At 42.3% G+C, this 18,326-nt stretch overlaps 1 protein-coding gene across 5 annotated transcripts in view; it reads left to right on the top strand.

Moving 5' to 3' along the window:
• The window catches only part of pam (peptidylglycine alpha-amidating monooxygenase), a 160,568-nt gene that overhangs the window by 97,963 nt on the left and 44,279 nt on the right, over positions 1-18,326 (top strand). For 4 of the 5 annotated variants that reach the window (XM_052525120.1, XM_052525122.1, XM_052525121.1 and 1 more), the window contains exon 16: positions 17,393-17,701. The exons of the other annotated variant lie outside the window; for it this stretch is intronic. In XM_052525120.1, coding sequence (XP_052381080.1) covers positions 17,393-17,701 — 309 coding nt within the window. The remainder of the gene's footprint in view (positions 1-17,392; positions 17,702-18,326) is intronic. 5 annotated transcript variants of the gene reach the window in all.

Raw genomic sequence — 18,326 nt, 5'->3', positions numbered from 1 at the left:
TGTCCTACTATCCAGGTCTGTACCCAAACAATTTGAACTTCTACTTTTAAAAATCCACCTCTCTAAAAACAAGTCTATCACCGTTGCCGCCTGCTATAGACCACCCTCTGCCCCCAGCTGTGCTCTGGACACCATATGTGAACTGATTGCCCCCCATCTATCTTCAGAGCTCGTGCTGCTAGGCGACCTAAACTGGAACATGCTTAACACCCCAGCCATCCTACAATCTAAACTTGATACCCTCAATCTCACACAAATTAAATTATCAATGAACCTACCAGGTACCCTCCCAAAGCCTTAAACACGGGCACCCTCATAGATATCATACTAACCAACTTCCCCTCTAAATACACCTCTGCTGTCTTCAACCAAGATCTCAGCGATCACTGCCTCATTGCCTGCATCCGTAATGGGTCAGCGGTCAAACGACCTCCACTCATCACTGTAAAACGCTCCCTGAAACACTTCATCGAGCAGGCCTTTCTAATCGACCTGGCCGGGGTATCTTGGAAGGATATTAATCTCATCCCGTCAGTAGAGGATGCCTGGATATTTTTTTAAAATGCCTTCCTAACCATCTTAAATAAACATGCCCCATTCAAGAAATTTAGAACCAGGAACAGATATAGCCCTTGGTTCTCCCCAGACCTGACTGCCCTTAACCAACACAAAAACATCCTATGGCGTTCTGCATTAGCATCGAACAGCCCCCGTGATATGCAGCTGTTCAGGGAAGCTAGAAACCGTTATACACAGGCAGTTAGAAAAGCCAAGGCTAGCTTTTTCAATCAGAAATTTGCTTCCTGCAACACTAACTCAAAAAAGTTCTGGGACACTGTAAAGTCCATGGAGAATAAGAACACCTCCTCCCAGCTGCCCACTGCACTGAAGATAGGAAACACTGTCACCACTGATAAATCCACCATAATTGAGAATTTCAATAAGCATTTTTCTACGGCTGGCCATGCTTTCCACCTGGCTACTCCTACCCCGGTCAACAGCACTGCACCCCCAACAGCAACTCGCCCAAGCCTTCCCCATTTCTCCTTCTCCCAAATCCATTCAGCTGATGTTCTGAAAGAGCTGAAAAATCTGGACCCCTACAAATCAGCCGGGCTAGACAATCTGGACCCTTTCTTTCTAAAATTATCTGCCGAAATTGTTGCCACCCCTATTACTAGCCTGTTCAACCTCTCTTTCGTGTCGTCTGAGATTCCCAAAGATTGGAAAGCAGCTGCGGTCATCCCCCTCTTCAAAGGGGGGACACTCTTGACCCAAACTGCTACAGACCTATATCTATCCTACCATGCCTATCTAAGGTCTTCGAAAGCCAAGTCAACAAACAGATTACCGACCATTTCGAATCTCACCATACCTTCTCTGCTATGCAATCTGATTTCAGAGCTGGTCATGGGTGCACCTTAGCCACGCTCAAGGTCCTAAACGATATCTTAACCGCCATCGATAAGAAACATTACTGTGCAGCCGTATTCATTGATCTGGCCAAGGCTTTCGACTCTGTCAATCACCACATCCTCATCGGCAGACTCGACAGCCTTGGTTTCTCAAATGATTGCCTCGCCTGGTTCACCAACTACTTCTCTGATAGAGTTCAGTGTGTCAAATCGGAGGGTCTGCTGTCTGGACCTCTGGCAGTCTCTATGGGGGTGCCACAGGGTTCAATTCTTGGACCGACTCGCTTCTCTGTATACATCAATGAGGTCGCTCTTGCTGCTGATGAGTCTCTGATCCACCTCTACGCAGACGACACCATTCTGTATACTTACGGCCCTTCTTTGGACACTGTGTTAACAACCCTCCAGGCAAGCTTCAATGCCATACAACTCTCCTTCCGTGGCCTCCAATTGCTCTTAAGTACAAGTAAAACTAAATGCATGCTCTTCAACCGATCGCTACCTGCACCTACCCGCCTGTCCAACATCACTACTCTGGACGACTCTGACTTAGAATACGTGGACAACTACAAATACTTAGGTGTCTGGTTAGACTGTAAACTCTCCTTCCAGACCCATATCAAACATCTCCAATCCAAAGTTAAATCTAGAATTGGCTTCCTATTTCGCAACAAAGCATCCTTCACTCATGCTGCCAAACATACACCCTTGTAAAACTGACCATCCTACCGACTTTGGCGATGTCATTTACAAAATAGCCTCCAATACCCTACTCAACAAATTGGATGCAGTCTATCACAGTGCAATCCGTTTTGTCACCAAAGCCCCATATACTACCCACCATTGCGACCTGTACGCTCTCGTTGGCTGGCCCTCGCTTCATACTCGTCGCCAAACCCACTGGCTCCATGTCATCTACAAGGCCCTGCTAGGTAAAGTCCCCCCTTATCTCAGCTCGCTGGTCACCATAGCATCTCCCACCGGTAGCACACGCTCCAGCAGGTATATCTCTCTAGTCACCCCCAAAACCAATTCTTTCTTTGGCCGCCTCTCCTTCCAGTTCTCTGCTGCCAATGACTGGAACGAGCTACAAAAATCTCTGAAACTGGAAACACTTATCTCCCTCACTAGCTTTAAGCACCAACTGTCAGAGCATCTTACAGATTACTGCACCTGTACATAGCCCACCTATAATTTAGCCCAAACAACTACCTCTTTCCCAACTGTATTTAATTAATTAATTAATTTAGCTCCTTTGCACCCCATTATTTTTATTTCTACTTTGCACATTCTTCCATTGCAAAACTACCATTCCAGTGTTTTACTTGCTATATTGTATTTACTTTGCCACCATCGCCTTTTTTGCCTTTACCTCCCTTCTCACCTCATTTGCTCACATCGTATATAGACTTGTTTATACTGTATTATTGACTGTATGTTTGTTTTTACTCCATGTGTAACTCTGTGTCGTTGTATCTGTCAAACTGCTTTGCTTTATCTTGGCCATGTCGCAATTGTAAATGAGAACTTGTTCTCAACTTGCCTACCTGGTTAAATAAAGGTGAAATAAATAAAAAATAAAAAAATATCTAAGACGTCTTGGATATACTGGAAAGCCATTTGAGATCCTAGAGGCCCTAACGGAAGTAATGTACTTTGGGATTTATATAGAGTTTTTCTAAGACTCGTAAATACTTAAAATGAAGTCTGGTTGTCTTAATCTGTTGTTTTATCACAAATTTCTAAGGAGAAACTGACAGAAAAAAATAAGGACAATTTAAGCCTAGTTGTTGTGCAAGCTGTTTTTCCCAACAACTACCCCTCACACCTCTCTATGTGATGCTAACATCACTAGCCATTGAAACAGCCCATGTAACTACCCCTCACACCTCTCTATGTGATGCTAACATCACTAGCCATTGAAACAGCCCATGTAACTACCCCTCACACCTCTCTATGTGATGCTAACATCACTAGCCATTGAAACAACAGCCCAGGCAACTACCCTCACACCTCTCTATGTGATGCTAACATCACTAGCCATTGAAACAACAGCCCAGGCAACTACCCCTCACACCTCTCTATGTGATGCTAACATCACTAGCCATTGAAACAACAGCCCAGGCAACTACCCCTCACACCTCTCTATGTGATGCTAACATCACTAGCCATTGAAACAACAGCCCAGACAACTGGAATATATTACTGAATACAGAGACAATGCCAGTGGCTCAGATATGACCTTGCCAATACAAAGAGGTGCTATATGCAATATTCTAAGTATTTTTACATAAACTGTATAACGATTTGACTATAGCTACAGTAGGGTATAATTTCTGGGCTCTGCTCTGTTCCGTATGTGGGGGAAAGTTGTACTGTTTGAACAGACTGCGTGCAAACAGACTAATCTATTCGGCTCTGGGAAGTCCATAAATCTGTCACCCTAATCTACTTTGTTCCTTGTTGATATTAGGGGGGATCAAGTTATGGGAATCGTTTTCAATAAGTGTGCTGTATTTTTATCTGGAATCCTTTTTGGAATTGACAGAAGCAAAGATCTGTTATTATCTGTCATAGCTGTTCTGGGATAATGTCATGCTACACAGTTATGACATCACATTATGCTACACAGTATGTTACACAGTCATGACATCACAGGATTCTACACAGTCATGGCATCACAGCATGTTACACGGTATGCTACTCAGTAGGCTACACAGTCATGACATCACAGCATGTTACACATTATGCTACACAATATGTTACACAGTCATGACATCACAGGATGCTACACGGAATGCTACACAGTCATGACATCACAGTATGCTACACAGTCATGACATCACAGATTTGACATTTCTGTATGAGTTGATGGGAACTCCTGACCTGCCAAATAATAATAATGCAGTTCTACATAGCCATGTGGGTAGTCACTCCCCCTTCCAGAGCCATGTGGGTAGTCACTCCCCCTTCCAGAGCCATGTGGGTAGTCACTCCCCCTTCCAGAGCCATGTGGGTAGTCACTCCCCCTTCCAGAGCCATGTGGGTAGTCACTCCCCCTTCCAGAGCCATGTGGGTAGTCACTCCCCCTTCCAGAGCCATGTGGGTAGTCACTCCCCCTTCCAGAGCCATGTGGGTAGTCACTCCCCCTTCCAGAGCCGTGTGGGTAGTCACTCCCCCTTCCAGAGCCGTGTGGGTAGTCACTCCCCCTTCCAGAGCCGTGTGGGTAATCACTCCCCCTTCCAGAGCCGTGTGGGTAGTCACTCCCCCTTCCAGAGCCATGTGGGTAGTCACTCCCCCTTCCAGAGCCGTGTGGGTAGTCACTCCCCCTTCCAGAGCCATGTGGGTAGTCACTCCCCCTTCCAGAGCCGTGTGGGTAATCACTCCCCCTTCCAGAGCCGTGTGGGTAGTCACTCCCCCTTCCAGAGCCATGTGGGTAGTCACTCCCCCTTCCAGAGCCATGTGGGTAGTCACTCCCCCTTCCGTTTGCTTATTTCCACCATGACAAATAGGTTAACCTGGTTGCCATGGCTACCAAAACGAAAGCCACGACAACGCATGACCCACCTCCTCTGCTCCCCAGCTGTTTTTTATTGAGTTTGCTGGCTGCGTTGTGCCGTGGCACTCACTTTTCTCTCTGTTAGATAAACTCAAGACAGGTGGAAAGTGAGGAAGCTTTATCAAGAGTGCCATTTGAAATACTGTTTGACGGTAGATTTGTTTTAAGATGCGAAGCGGGCAGTTCGTATCCATGCGTCTTAGTTGGGATCCTTGAGTATAAGTACAAACATGTCAGACTCAGACAAACAAACGCTGCAGTAGAGAATAGCTGTGGTATAAAACACGATATGCCAAAACTACTGGATAAAATAGGGCGGTCCTCCCCCTTATCAAGCTCCCTTAATGAGGGTGTTGGTCTTTCATTTCTCCATATCAGTAGCTAGGATTCCATCACTATCTAGGTCTCCATCCAATTGGCAACAGATTTTCATGCAAATATTCTAAAATCGGCATAAATAAAGTAAGTGCATTTTCCCACCAGAGATGCGTTTCCGTCAAATTGACTCGTTGCGGATAAAAAGCTGTGTGTGATGATGTAGTGCACATTAAAATAACTCTAAGGTCAAATTCCAGTGTGCCGAACAAAAAAATACAAGTTAAATGGGTTTCCATTGCATTTTCAACTATACTGATGGTGTTGCGGTACATAGTGTTCAAATGTTTGTCTGGGATAGTTTGAACACAGCCCGTGATGGGGTTAGCCCTTGTGGCTGGGACCACAGATTGTCCTGGGCTTGTAGCTGTTTAAATCCCTGCTGTTTATTGTGGTTTCCATGAGCCCTGTGAGCTGCCCGGCTGGAATTGCTCGGAGTACCTGCATTAGCCTAGGTTGCTACCATCATGCCGCCCAAAGTTAAAATCAACAACAATATCTACAAGCAATTGTCTACAAGCAAGTCAACAAGTCTACAAGCAATTGTTACAGCAACAGGAACATAGATTCATGTGATTTGTCCAAATACTGGTGGACTCAACTGAATGTACGAGAGGTTGACCAGAGAGGTTCAAGGCCTTAAGAACAGTTTGCAGTTCTCCCAGGGGGAGGTGGTTGTCTTACCAGAGTGGTTCATGGCCTTCAAAACAGTTTGCAGTTCTTCCAGGGGCAGGTGGTCTTTTGACCAGAGTGGTCTAGGACATTCAGAACAGTTTGCATTTCTCCCAGGGAGAGGTGGATGTCTGACCAGAGAGATCCAAGGCCTTCAGAACAGTTTGCAGTTCTTACAAGGAGAGGTGGATGTCATGAAAAAGCAGCAAGATAACAAAACACGTAAGTCCACGAGAGATGACCTCAGCACTGTCTATAAATCATTATTACAGTTAACTCGGAAAACAGACTTTCTAGAGGGACAATCCAGGAGGAATAACATTGTTGTGGATGGCATACCGAAGTCTCCACAAGAGACAGAGTCTGAGAAGAAAGTTTAAAAAAATATCAAAGAAAAGCTGCAGATAGATCATAGAAAGATTGAGGTGGAGTCACGCCCATACGTCTGGAAAACCTGTGACGAGCCCAAGTGGCAGACCCAGGTCAATAGAGGTCAAGTTCCCTTAGGTTCAAGGACAAGATGACTGTTCTGGAAAGAGCCAAGAACTTGAGGGGAACCAACATCTTCCTCAACGAGGACTTCTCTGAAGCTGTGCAGCCAGAGGCGGAAATAACTTATCCCAGCTATGAAAGCTGCCAGAGAGCGTGAGAACATTGTTTACATCAGCTACGACAAGCTCATTGCCCACCCTCCGACCCAAAAGCCGAGGAGGACTGAGAGAGCCAAGCTTCCGGGTCAGTAGCTTCAACCCAACATCACATATACACAACCTGACACTTACAAGAGCCTGATTGGCTGACTATTAGCTAAAGAATGTTTATTTTATTTTATATATGATGTTGATAAGCTACCCAGGAAAGGGCTACGAATAGCCCATATTAATATGCTGTATGTAGCCTTAGAAATAAGGTTTATGAAATCAATAACTTAATAACATCGGATAACATTCATATACTGGCCATCTCTGAAACGCACACCAATAATTCATTTGATATAGCAATACAAGGTCATAACATCTTCAGGAAAGACAGGAATGCCTATGGGGAAGGTGTTGCGGTATATGTTCAGAGCCATATTCCCTTAAAGCTTAGAGATGATCTCATGTCACATGCTTTGGTTGCAAGTTCACCTGCCTCATCTAAAGCCTCTTATTTTGGGGTGTTGATATAGGCCCCTAAGTGCTAACAGTCAGTACTTGGATAATATGTGTTCAATGCTTTATAGTATGTGTGATGTTAACAGAGAGGTCTATATTCTGAGTGGCCTGAACATTGACTGGTTAGCAACTAGCTGTTATCTCAAGAGGAACCTTCTAACTGTGACTAATGCCTGTGATATGACCCAGGTTATCACTCAAACAACTAGAGTGCATACCAATAGTGTTGGATCTGTGACATCCTCTTGCATTGATAATATCTTTAATAATGCTGTAGAGCTTTGCTCCAAAGTAATATCAGTTCCCTAAAGCTGTCGTGACCATAACATTGTGGCAATGATAAGGAAAGGCAAAAGTTGGGCCTAAAAAAATAATTTAAAAGAGATCATACAAAATGTTTTCTCAGGACTCTTTTGTTGAAGATGTAAATAAATGTATGTTGGTCTGATGTGTATGAGGAAGTGAATCCAGTTGCAGCACTGGAAATATTTGTACAAGTATTAATGCCAATTGTTAAGAAATTAACTGTGAGAACTCTTAGAGCCCTCTGGATTGATGGTGAATTGAAAAATTGTGTGTTTCAATTAAATTATGCAAATAAGAGGTGGCAATTAAGTCAGGATGCTCAGCTGATTGGTTGACATACTGTACTATAAATTGAGAGATGTTGTGACTAAACTTAACAAAAATAAGAAGAAATTATATTACCAAACCAAGATAAATGACATAAAGCACAATAGAACAAGACTTTGAAGTACCTCAAATGGGCAGAAAACCCAATTCATCTCCATCGTTCATTGAAGTTGATGGGTCATTTATAACAAAACCTTTCCATATTGCCAATAATTTCAATGTCTGTTTCACTAGTAAAGTAGAAAAACCCAGAAGTAAAATTACAATGTTGAACAGTGAACAATCAGATTTTTGTATAAATGATCTAATAATGAAAGAGAAGCATTGCTGTTTTGAATTTGGTCAAGGTGGGAAAACTACTATTATCCATCAATAATGATAAGCCACCAGGTACACACAACCTTGATGGGAAGCTTTGGAGAATGGTAGCAGACTGTACTGCCACCCCTATTTGCTAGATCTTTAACCAAATTCTAAAGAAGTGTGTGTGTCCACAGGCATGAAAGGAAACTAAATTAATTCCACTGCCCAAAAATAGTTAAGCACCATTTGTTGGACCCAACAGCCACCCAATCAGTTTTCTGCCTTTTCTTAGTAAACTGATGGGGAAAATTGTGTTTGACCAAATACAATGCTATTTTTCAGAGAACAAGTTAACTACTGACTTTCAGCATGCATATAGAGAAGGGCACTCAACTTGCACTGCACTGACTACGATGACTGATGATTGGCTAAAGGAAATGAATAATAAGATGATAGTTGGAGCTGTAATTGAATGATTTCAATGCAGCCTTTGATGTTTTTGATCATACATTGTTATTGAAGAAACTCACTTGCTATGGCTTTACATCACCTGTCATCACATGGTTGAACAGTTATTTATCCAATAGAACCCAGAGAGTGTTCTTCAATGGAAGCTTCTCTAAAATCTGATTTGTACAGTGTGGTGTCCCTCAAGGCAGTTGCCTTGGGCCGTAACTATTCTCTGTTTTTACAAATGATTTGCCACTGATCTTACACAAATCTAGAATAACTATGTATGCTCGCTACTGTTTATAGCCTCGCTACTGTTATTTTCACTGTCTTTTTACTGTTGTTTTTATTTATTAACTTATATATACCTTGTTATTTAAAAAATAAATAAATAGAAATTGCATTGTTGATTAGAGCCTGTAAGTAAGCATTTCACTGTAAGGTCTACTACACCTGTTGTATTTGATCTGATTCCACAATCTCCATGTCAGCACCCGAAACCTGTGAGCTCACTGACATTTTTTATAAGGAGTTAGTCAGTATCAGAATGGGTGATTCATAATAAATTGGTCTTAAATACATCTGAAACTAAAAGCATTGAATTTGATTCAAAACGTTCTCTAAGACCTAAACCTCAAGAGGAGTTGTGTATAAAGAGTGTGACCATCGAGGGAGTTGAAAAAGCTGAACTCATAGATATAACATTGGTTGTGCAATTATCATGATCAATATTGACAGAATTGTGGTGAAGATTGGGAGAGGGGTATGTCTGTTTCTTAAAATATATTTAGTTTTGTGTTTATTTATATATTTATAATTTTTTTCCCCCAAAATCAATTGTTGTTCAGGCTCTGGTCTGGTCCCAACTTGATTACTGTCCGGTAATATGGTCAAGTGCAGCAAAGAAATACCTATCAAAGCTAGGCAGCGCGCCTTTCCCTTAACCGCACAGAACTAACATCAGCAACATGCATACCAGTCTTTCCTGATTGAGGGTTGATGAGGGATTAACTGCTTCTCTTCTAGTTTTTATGATAAGCATGCAATGTAGCTGTAATGTATACTGAACAAAAATGTAACACAACATTCAACAATTTCAAAGATTTTACTGAGTTACAGTTTGTATTTTTACATTTTTTATTTCACCTTTATTTAACCAGGTAGGCTAGTTGAGAACAAGTTCTCATTTGCAACTGCTACCTGGCCAAGATAAAGCTAAACAGTTTGATAGATAGATAGATAGATAGATAGATAGATAGATAGATAGATAGATAGATAGATAGATAGAGGTCTTATCCTCTCTTATCCTACCTCATTTGCACATGCTGTATATAGATTTTTTTACTGTATTATTGATTGTATGTTTGTTTATTCCATGTGTAACTCTGTGTTGTTGTATGTGTTGAACTGCTTTGCTTTATCTTGGCCAGGTCGCAGTTGCAAATGAGAATTTGTTCTCAAATCAAATCAAATCAAATTTATTTATTTATTTATATAGCCCTTCGTACATCAGCTGATATCTCAAAGTGCTGTACAGAAACCCAGCCTAAAACCCCAAACAGCAAACAAAAACTAGCCTACCTGGTTAAATAAAAATAGGCCATGGTGGCAAAGTAATTACAATATAGCAATTAAACACTGGAATGGTAGGATGTGCAGAATATGAATGTGCAAGTAGAGATACTGGGGTGCAAAGGAGCAAGATAAATACAGTATGGGGTTAGATTTAGATTGGATGGGCTATAGATTTAGATTGGATGGGGTTAGAGGTAGATTGAATGGGCTATTTACAGATGAGCTATGTACAGGTGCAGTGATCTGTGAGTTGCTCTGACAGCTGGTGATTAAAGCTAGTGAGGGAGGTAAGAGTCTCCAGCTTCAGAGATTTTTTGCAGTTCGTTCCAGTCATTGGCAGCAGAGAACTGGAAGGAGAGGCGGCCAAAGGAAGATGAAATCAGTAGAAGGAAATCAATCAATTTAAATAAATTCATTAGACTCTAATCTATTGATTTCACATGACTGGGAATCAGTGGTGGTCAGTTAAAGATGAGGGAGGACAAATGTTCCTTTTTATGAGCATGGCCTTATTTCTATTACAGCATATTGGATGACTGTCATTCATATTCTATTCACCCAGCTCAATGTAACAGCGATAGTTTTAGGCTATTACATGATACGCAAATTGTCCCAATACCCATCATGAGGTTGCTACAAACTAGCCTATAATTGAAAGTTTACAATGTAGATGCACACAGGTCGAGAGAAAATATTTAGTTGACAGACCGTGATACATGGACAGGCAGTGACATATTCAATACCACCTTGTACACTCTTGCCTGCATCTAGCTGATATAGGATTTAATCTAATTCCAACAATTGCAAATCCCTGTTTTGTTTCGTTTGCTTCTGTTTAAGAAAACGGTTTTCAACAGAATCGGCAGAATTAATACACCCCTGATTATGCGTAAACACAGTTCACTTTCATAGCAGCCACATTGTATTTTAAAAAATTATTATTATTTGAACCTTTATTTAACTAGGCAAGTTAGTTAAGAACAAATTCTTATTTTCAATGACGGCCTAGGAACAGTGTGTTAACTGCCTTGTTCGGTCGGGGGCAGAACGACCTTGTCAGCTCAGGGATTTGATCTTGCAACCTTTCGGTTACTGGCCCAACACTCTAACCACCTGCCACTTTCTCGCATCTATATGCTCTCCTCCTCTCACCTTCTCCCTTCTACATTTACATTTAAGTCATTTAGCAGACGCTCTTATCCAGAGCGACTTACAAATAGGTGCATTCACCTTACGACACCCAGTAGAACAGTCACTTTACAATAGTGCATCTAAATCTTAAAGGGGGGTGAGAAGGATTACTTATCCTATCCTAGATATTCCTTAAAGAGGTGGGGTTTCAGGTGTCTCCGGAAGGTGGTGATTGACTTCGCTGTCCTGGCGTCGTGAGGGAGTTTGTTCCACCATTGGGGGGCCAGAGCAGCGAACAGTTTTGACTGGGCTGAGCGGGAACTGTACTTCCTCAGTGAAGTTCTCTTGTGAACTTCACAAAACCACAACACACAACCTACATCGTTGTCACCATATTAGCTAATAGAACTAACGTGTTAGTGTACAGTCACTAAGCAGTTTGTCACTTACACAAGTGGGCCCCAGTGGCAATAAATGAATAAAACCAAAAGCTTACCTTGACTTGCAAGAGTTCCAGTGTTGTGTTGGATACTCATAGCCAGCTAGCTAACATAGCATCCCTCTTTTTGAGCACAGTGTTTGCGTAGGCTAAACTAGCTTGCTGCATTTGCTAGTAAACTGAAAGTGAAAAAAATACAATCTCTTTCTAGATTCTCCTTAATTTTGGAATAAATTATTTTTTTCTAAACTGTTCATCTATTGTCTTTCTCTCTCTTTGAGTCAACTACTCACCTCATGTTATGCACTGCAGTGCTAGCTAGCTGTAGCTTATGCATTCAGTACTAGATTCATTCTCTTATCCTTTGTTTGGGTGGACAACATGTCAGTTCATGCTGCAAGAGCTCTGATAGGTTGGAGGACGTCCTCCGGAAGATGTCATAATTACTGTGTCAGTTTGTGGAAGGGTGTGAGAACCACGAGCCTCCTAGGTTTTGTATTGGAAGTCAATGTACCCAGAGGAGGATGGGAGCTAGCTGTCCTCCTGCTACACCTTGGTGCTACCCTAAAGAGTACTGTTGAGACTACTCTAGACCATTTCAAAAAGTGTGGTTTAATCAGTTATTTGGTGACGTGATTATATTTAGTGTAATTTTATCTAAAAATAATAACTTTTTTAATGTTTTACTATTTTTATGAAATTCACTAAGGAGGATGGTCGTCTCCTTCATCCTCTGAGGAGTCTCCACTGCTGGGAATACGGGTATGGGTTTGGCGGATGCCAGGAGGATGCCAGGAGAACGCTACCTACCCCAATGCATAGTGCCAACTGTTAAGTTAGGTGGATAAGGAATAACGGTCTGGGATTGTCTTTCATGGTTTGGACGAGGACCCTTAGTTTCAGTGAAGGGAAATCTTAACGCTACAGCATACAATGACATTCTAGATGATGGCAACAGTTTGGGGAAGCTTCTCTCCTGTTTCAGCATGAAAATGCCCACAACCATACATAAATGGTTTGTCGAGATCGGTGTGGAAGAACTTGACTGGCCTGCACAGAGCCCTGACCTTTGTTTTTTGTCGACTTTTAAAAATTTTACTGACAAATTAGCTGTTTTAACCGCGTAAAAATATTGGATGGAAACCTGGTTAGTCTCTCTCCCCCTATCTCTCTCTCTCCTCATACAAACACCCACATTCACACATTCAATCGCTGTCATTTTGTTCTTTCCCTCCCTCTCTCTTCCCCTCTCCATCCCTATCCCTCCCCCTCTCCCTCCATGTACCTCGGTCTCCCCTCCCCCTCTTCTCTCCCTCCCTCCCTCCCTCCCTCCCTCCCTCCCTCCCTCCCTCCCTCCCTCCCTCCCTCCCTCCCTCCCTCCCTCCCTCCCTCCCTCCCTCCCTCCCTCCCTCCCTCCCTCCCTCCATCTATCTATGTCTCCCCCCCTCTCGCTCCTGGTCCTTCTCTCTCTCTCTCTCTCTCTCTCTCTCTCTCTCTCTCTCTCTCTCTCTCTCTCTCTCTCTCTCCCTCTCTCTCTCCCCTCCCCCCCTCTCTCTCCCCCTCCCTCCCTCCCTTCCTCCATCTCCCTCCCTGAGAATCTGATCCTCTTATTATCTGGGCCTCTCCAGATCGGGACAGTTTGATAAATGACTGGCTATATTTTCCTTTGCTGTTATTAGGACACAAATCCACTAGCTGTCATTCAGGGCTTCTGGTGTTGTCTGTGTGTGTTTGCCGATCCTGCCTCTGATGAATGGGCTCAATAAATAAGGAGCTGCTACAGTTCATATATCACAGTGGGTGGAGCTCAACTACTGTATGTGTGTGTGTCTCTGTACGTTAAAGAGGACTCCCTCAACCGATAAAGACAGAAAAAAGGTGTTTATGAGAGATAATTGTTGGAATTGAGCTACACTTTTTGAAGGAAGCTCTCTTAAACACACAAGGGATGACTGATCAAGAGAATGGATAACTGTGATATTTTTTTTCTCCTGATGATACAACACTGTAGCATTCTGTTATCAGCACCAAACTAGTTTAAAGGGTAGGAAACATGAGTTTTTACTCAACATTATAACAACAGTGTGATCAAAGACTTAGTTGTAGTTATGATCTGGTTACCTATAAGTACAAACAGTTCATGTTTTTGGGTTATTACATATTTATTAATGACTTTATTTCTGGATATCTTCTAAACTACCCACAATGTGTTATTTCTCAACAACATGTGGAGGATCTACTCTGTGCTACCAAGTGTGTATGCTAGCTCGGTAGCTAGTTCAAGCTGGTTAAGGTTAGCCACTAGCCATGCTAGCATGTACGATGAACAAAAATATAAACACAACATGCAACAATTTCTCAATGAGGGACATGTCTGGTGAGTATGAAGTCCATGGAAGAACTGGGACATTTTCAGCTAAGGAGGAATTGTGTACAGATCCTTGTGACATGCGGCCATGCGTTATCATGCTGAAACATGAGGTGATGGCGGCGGATGAATGGCACGACAATGGGTCTCAGGATCTCGTGTACGGTATCTCTGTGCATTCAAATTGCCATCGATAACATGCAATTGTGTTCGTTGTCCATAGCTTATGCCTGCCCATACCATAACCCGACCGCCACCATGGGGCACTCTGTTCACAACGTTGACATCAGCAAACCGCTGGCCCAGTGAAGCGCCTGCTTCCCCCTCGCTTTGGTTGCTAACTCAGCCTGCACTCTTTTAAACGTTTTACCATCAGATGGGTCCCAGCCATCAATCTGTAAGTCTCTGCTCTCTCTTTGCTTTTAATCTGCGCTTATGTTTTGGTTGTATTGTGTTAGTTGTGTTCTAGCTGGTCTCCAGTAGTTCAGCTTTAGTTTGCCAACCATAACCGTAGTGGTTGGCTAGGCTAATAGCTAAATAACTAACTTTAGCTGGCTGGCTAGCAAGCTGCTGGCTAAGATAACTGCATATAGCTAACATTCTTTGATAAATGAAGCTGTAAGCTAGGTGTTGACTCATGCACTGCTAACGTATCGTTAGTAACCCGGTAGGGCTAAAGTTAGCAGGCTAACAGGGCTAACGTTAGCAGGTTAGTTGGCTAGCAACCTTTCAAGTTGATTTCTAACATTTCAAAAGTATTTGCTGAACATTTTAATTAAAACCTGTAGTCATGAGTGCAAACAATTTGGTTTAAATAATATAATAATATATGCCATTTAGCAGACGCTTTTATCCAAAGCGACTTACAGTCATGTGTGCATACATTCTACGTATGGGTGGTCCCGGGGATCGAACCCACTACCCTGGCGTTACAAGCGCCATGCTCTACCAACTGAGCTACAGAAGGAATGCTCTACCAACTGAGCTACAGATTTGAAGTTATACATTTCAAGTTATTTCTATTGGAGTTTGCATTATAGTGGATAGGCTGGCTTGCCGGGTCCTCCATATTACATCAATCCCCGGAAAACATTTTCCGACATTTTCTTTGTCATTCTTCTGATTTCTGATTAGCTCTATGTCATAACTCGAAAAAAAGAAGAAAGTCTTGGGTCTTTTGATGCATATACTAATACAAATGTTTGTTACATCTGGTTACATTTATTCTACCTAACCTTTAATATGAACCTATTAAAAACGGGCAGAAGCCTCTTCTTTGAAATGCAGCGTGTGTGTGTGTTTGTGCAGCTATGCAGTATGTCAGAGTTCAGTGCCATTGTCTTTATGGGATGTGATTGCTGTTCTTGCTTTCAGATGTGACCTTTTTACGCTGAGAAATGGATTATACACTGTCTTAGATGTAGGGTGGCTTTCCAGAATGCATAGTGGTCTGAGACACTGTCACTTCCCATCGCAGCTGTTAATGCAATGAGTGATCGCACACACACAGCGATCCAGTCGGAACACTCCCTGCCACCCGTTGGCTAGCTTGGTGAAGAATTTAGGCCTCACCTAGATGACAGTTTAACGTAGGCATACCTAAGAAGATATCATAACCACAGTGTTCTGTATTGTATACAGGATGTGGTCTGTTAGTCTTTTTGAGATTTATTTGTAGCACAATATATTTATTTGTAGTACAATATATTTATTTGTAGTACAATGACATAATTTGAAAAGGGGTTGTTACATTTTATGTACTGTGAATTTTTATGTACTGTGCATTTAGCCGCAGCAAAGGATAGTACCAAACATGTTACAACCCCATACTGGTCAAAATGCTGTGAGTTAAAGGAAAGGTTCACCCATTTTTAATGTTATATTGTTTTTATGCATCGCTGAGTGATGTTCTATCAATTCCCTGGGTCATTTCATGTTTTCACGTGTACCTGAGTTATTGGCCTTCAAGCGGGCAGCAATTCGGGCCGGTATGACGTAGCACTGTGATAAAGTCTCTCTCACTACACTGGAAGTTAATAGGAATACGACTTTTACATTGTGAAAACGTCTATCATACATGTCAATACTGGCTGATGTCATAACTCGGGAGGAGGATGTCTTCTCATATTTTTTGCAATATTCCTACCTGAGAACTTTGTAATTTAATGGAGGATCTAGCACATTCTTCCTATCTGTCTGTCTGTTTAGTCCAGGGTGCATTGCAAGGTGCCATTGTCAGAGATATTATAGAAAGGAGATTGGAATCAAATGAAAGAAGTAGCGTATAATGCCCCACCCAGCAGGCTGTCGTCCAATCGCGTTCCCAATGTCATGCTCCGTCACGCAATTGCTAAGCTATTGGTCAAGCATTCCCTTCTCAAAGTATGTCGATAAACGTGCCTATTTTCCTCGAAAGTATGTAATGTCAGAATTCCAAAGCTAGATGATATTACAGAGAGCCAGTTAATTATCTCACATCTCTGTAAAGATTTGCGATGTTGTACTTCTTGGTGACAAAATTTGTGCTAATGTTGGGTTTTTGAGCTAGCGCCCAATAGACTCCCGTTCACGTGCTACTTGTCCCAGAATCACCCAGAATGCACCGTGCGGCCCATTGACGTAGCATGGGCTTTGTTTTCCATCTCCTCAAAGTATGTCTGCTGTTGCGATTGTTAGACTCCACTCTGTGAGGCATCTTCAGGTTGAACATGGTGAGATTGGGGACTCCTAAACTGATAGTGTAGTTTGTTAAGATGATTTTATAGCTAACTAGCTACTTTACATGCTGATATTGTATTTGGTGTTATTGTGTGTAGCTATGTTTGCTAGCTAGCTAGCCAGCCAGCCCGTAGGGAGAGCATTACATAGTTGACTTGAGCTGAAAAATATTTCCACAATGATTTTCCATGTTGTTACCAACCTTATTATTACGCCAAAATGAAACATTTGTTCACAAAAAAATATTGTTCTCGCATATTAGTGTTAAATTAAAGGAATGAGTGGTTTTTGGTGGATTTTTCCATTAATATTTGTGAATTTAGCATTTTAAATTTTGCCAGCTATCCTTTTAACTAACGGTACGACTGCATGCTATATCACACCTACCTTTGTCTGTGTTTCCTGCTAACACCTTGTTCCAGCTGCGTAGCGACACTATCTACAATGGAATGCACTTACACTTCTCCTCCTTCCTCTCCGCACCTGTTTTCACACTTCCCATGTTTCCCCTTTTCTTTCTTTCCCTTCCCTTTCTTTTCCCCTCCTTTTGTCTGCCTATCTGTCTGTCTGTCTGTCTGTCTGTCTGTCTGTGTGCAGGTGACTTCTATTCCCTTCTGTCCAAACTCCTAGGCGAGAGCGAGGACGTAGTCCACGTGCATAAGTATACGCCCGGCGAGGCGCAGAGTGCCCAGGCCAAACTGGTGGCTCAGATTGATAGCATAATTCAAAAGAAGGACCTGGGCTGGCCCAGTCCCAGGCTAGGCTTCCTGGACAGAGAGGATGCTATACTGGTGAGGGACAGAGTGCACAAGTTTCACCAGTTAGAGGCTACGGCCAGGCCTCCCGGGAGCAAGCTAATGCCAGCTAACGCCCTGGTCGAGATTGACGATGATGATGAAGAAGAAGGTGGGTTTTCCGGGGGGGTGACATCAACCATGTTTGAAAGACGTCTTTTTGCTTTGGCATGTTTCAATTCCAAGGCATGCCCTTATGTGATTTCAAATTATTATTATTTTTTACATTTATTATTATTCCCATGTCCTCCCATTTCATTACGCTCATTAATGAGGTATAGTGAGGCTCCACATAATCACCCAGTGTTGGCGCTATAGCCTACATGCTGATGAGACTGGAAGTGTAGCTGGTCCAGGGATAACTTTAGGCTCTGATCGAACTGGTTCAGATTAAGAGACATGAAGCAAAGGCTGATTCCAGACCAGTGTTTAGCATGCCCAATTTTGGCTCTATTCTCAGAGGTGATTTGATTGATTGATTGATTTATGGATTGAAATTATTAGACCATTTAAAAAAAATACATACAGTACATAAGGGCGCTCCGCCACAATTTTTAAGAAAATCGCCAAGATTTACACAAAGCTTAACGGAGTTGAAATAAGACTAGATTACGACTTCCTGGTGTGTTTCTTTCCCCTTTGTAACATCCCTCTCTTTGTTGTTAAAACAAAGCTTGCTGACAGCTGCAAAAAAAGTCTAATTGAACGTTTCGGTTGAGTAGGTTCCCTTACTCAAT

The sequence above is a fragment of the Oncorhynchus keta genome, chromosome 9 (genome assembly GCF_023373465.1).
Source record: "Oncorhynchus keta strain PuntledgeMale-10-30-2019 chromosome 9, Oket_V2, whole genome shotgun sequence".
In the NCBI taxonomy this organism is placed as follows: Eukaryota; Metazoa; Chordata; class Actinopteri; order Salmoniformes; family Salmonidae; genus Oncorhynchus; species Oncorhynchus keta.
The sequence above is the reverse complement of the archived record's forward strand: the minus strand, read 5'-3'. Positions and strand labels throughout refer to the sequence as shown.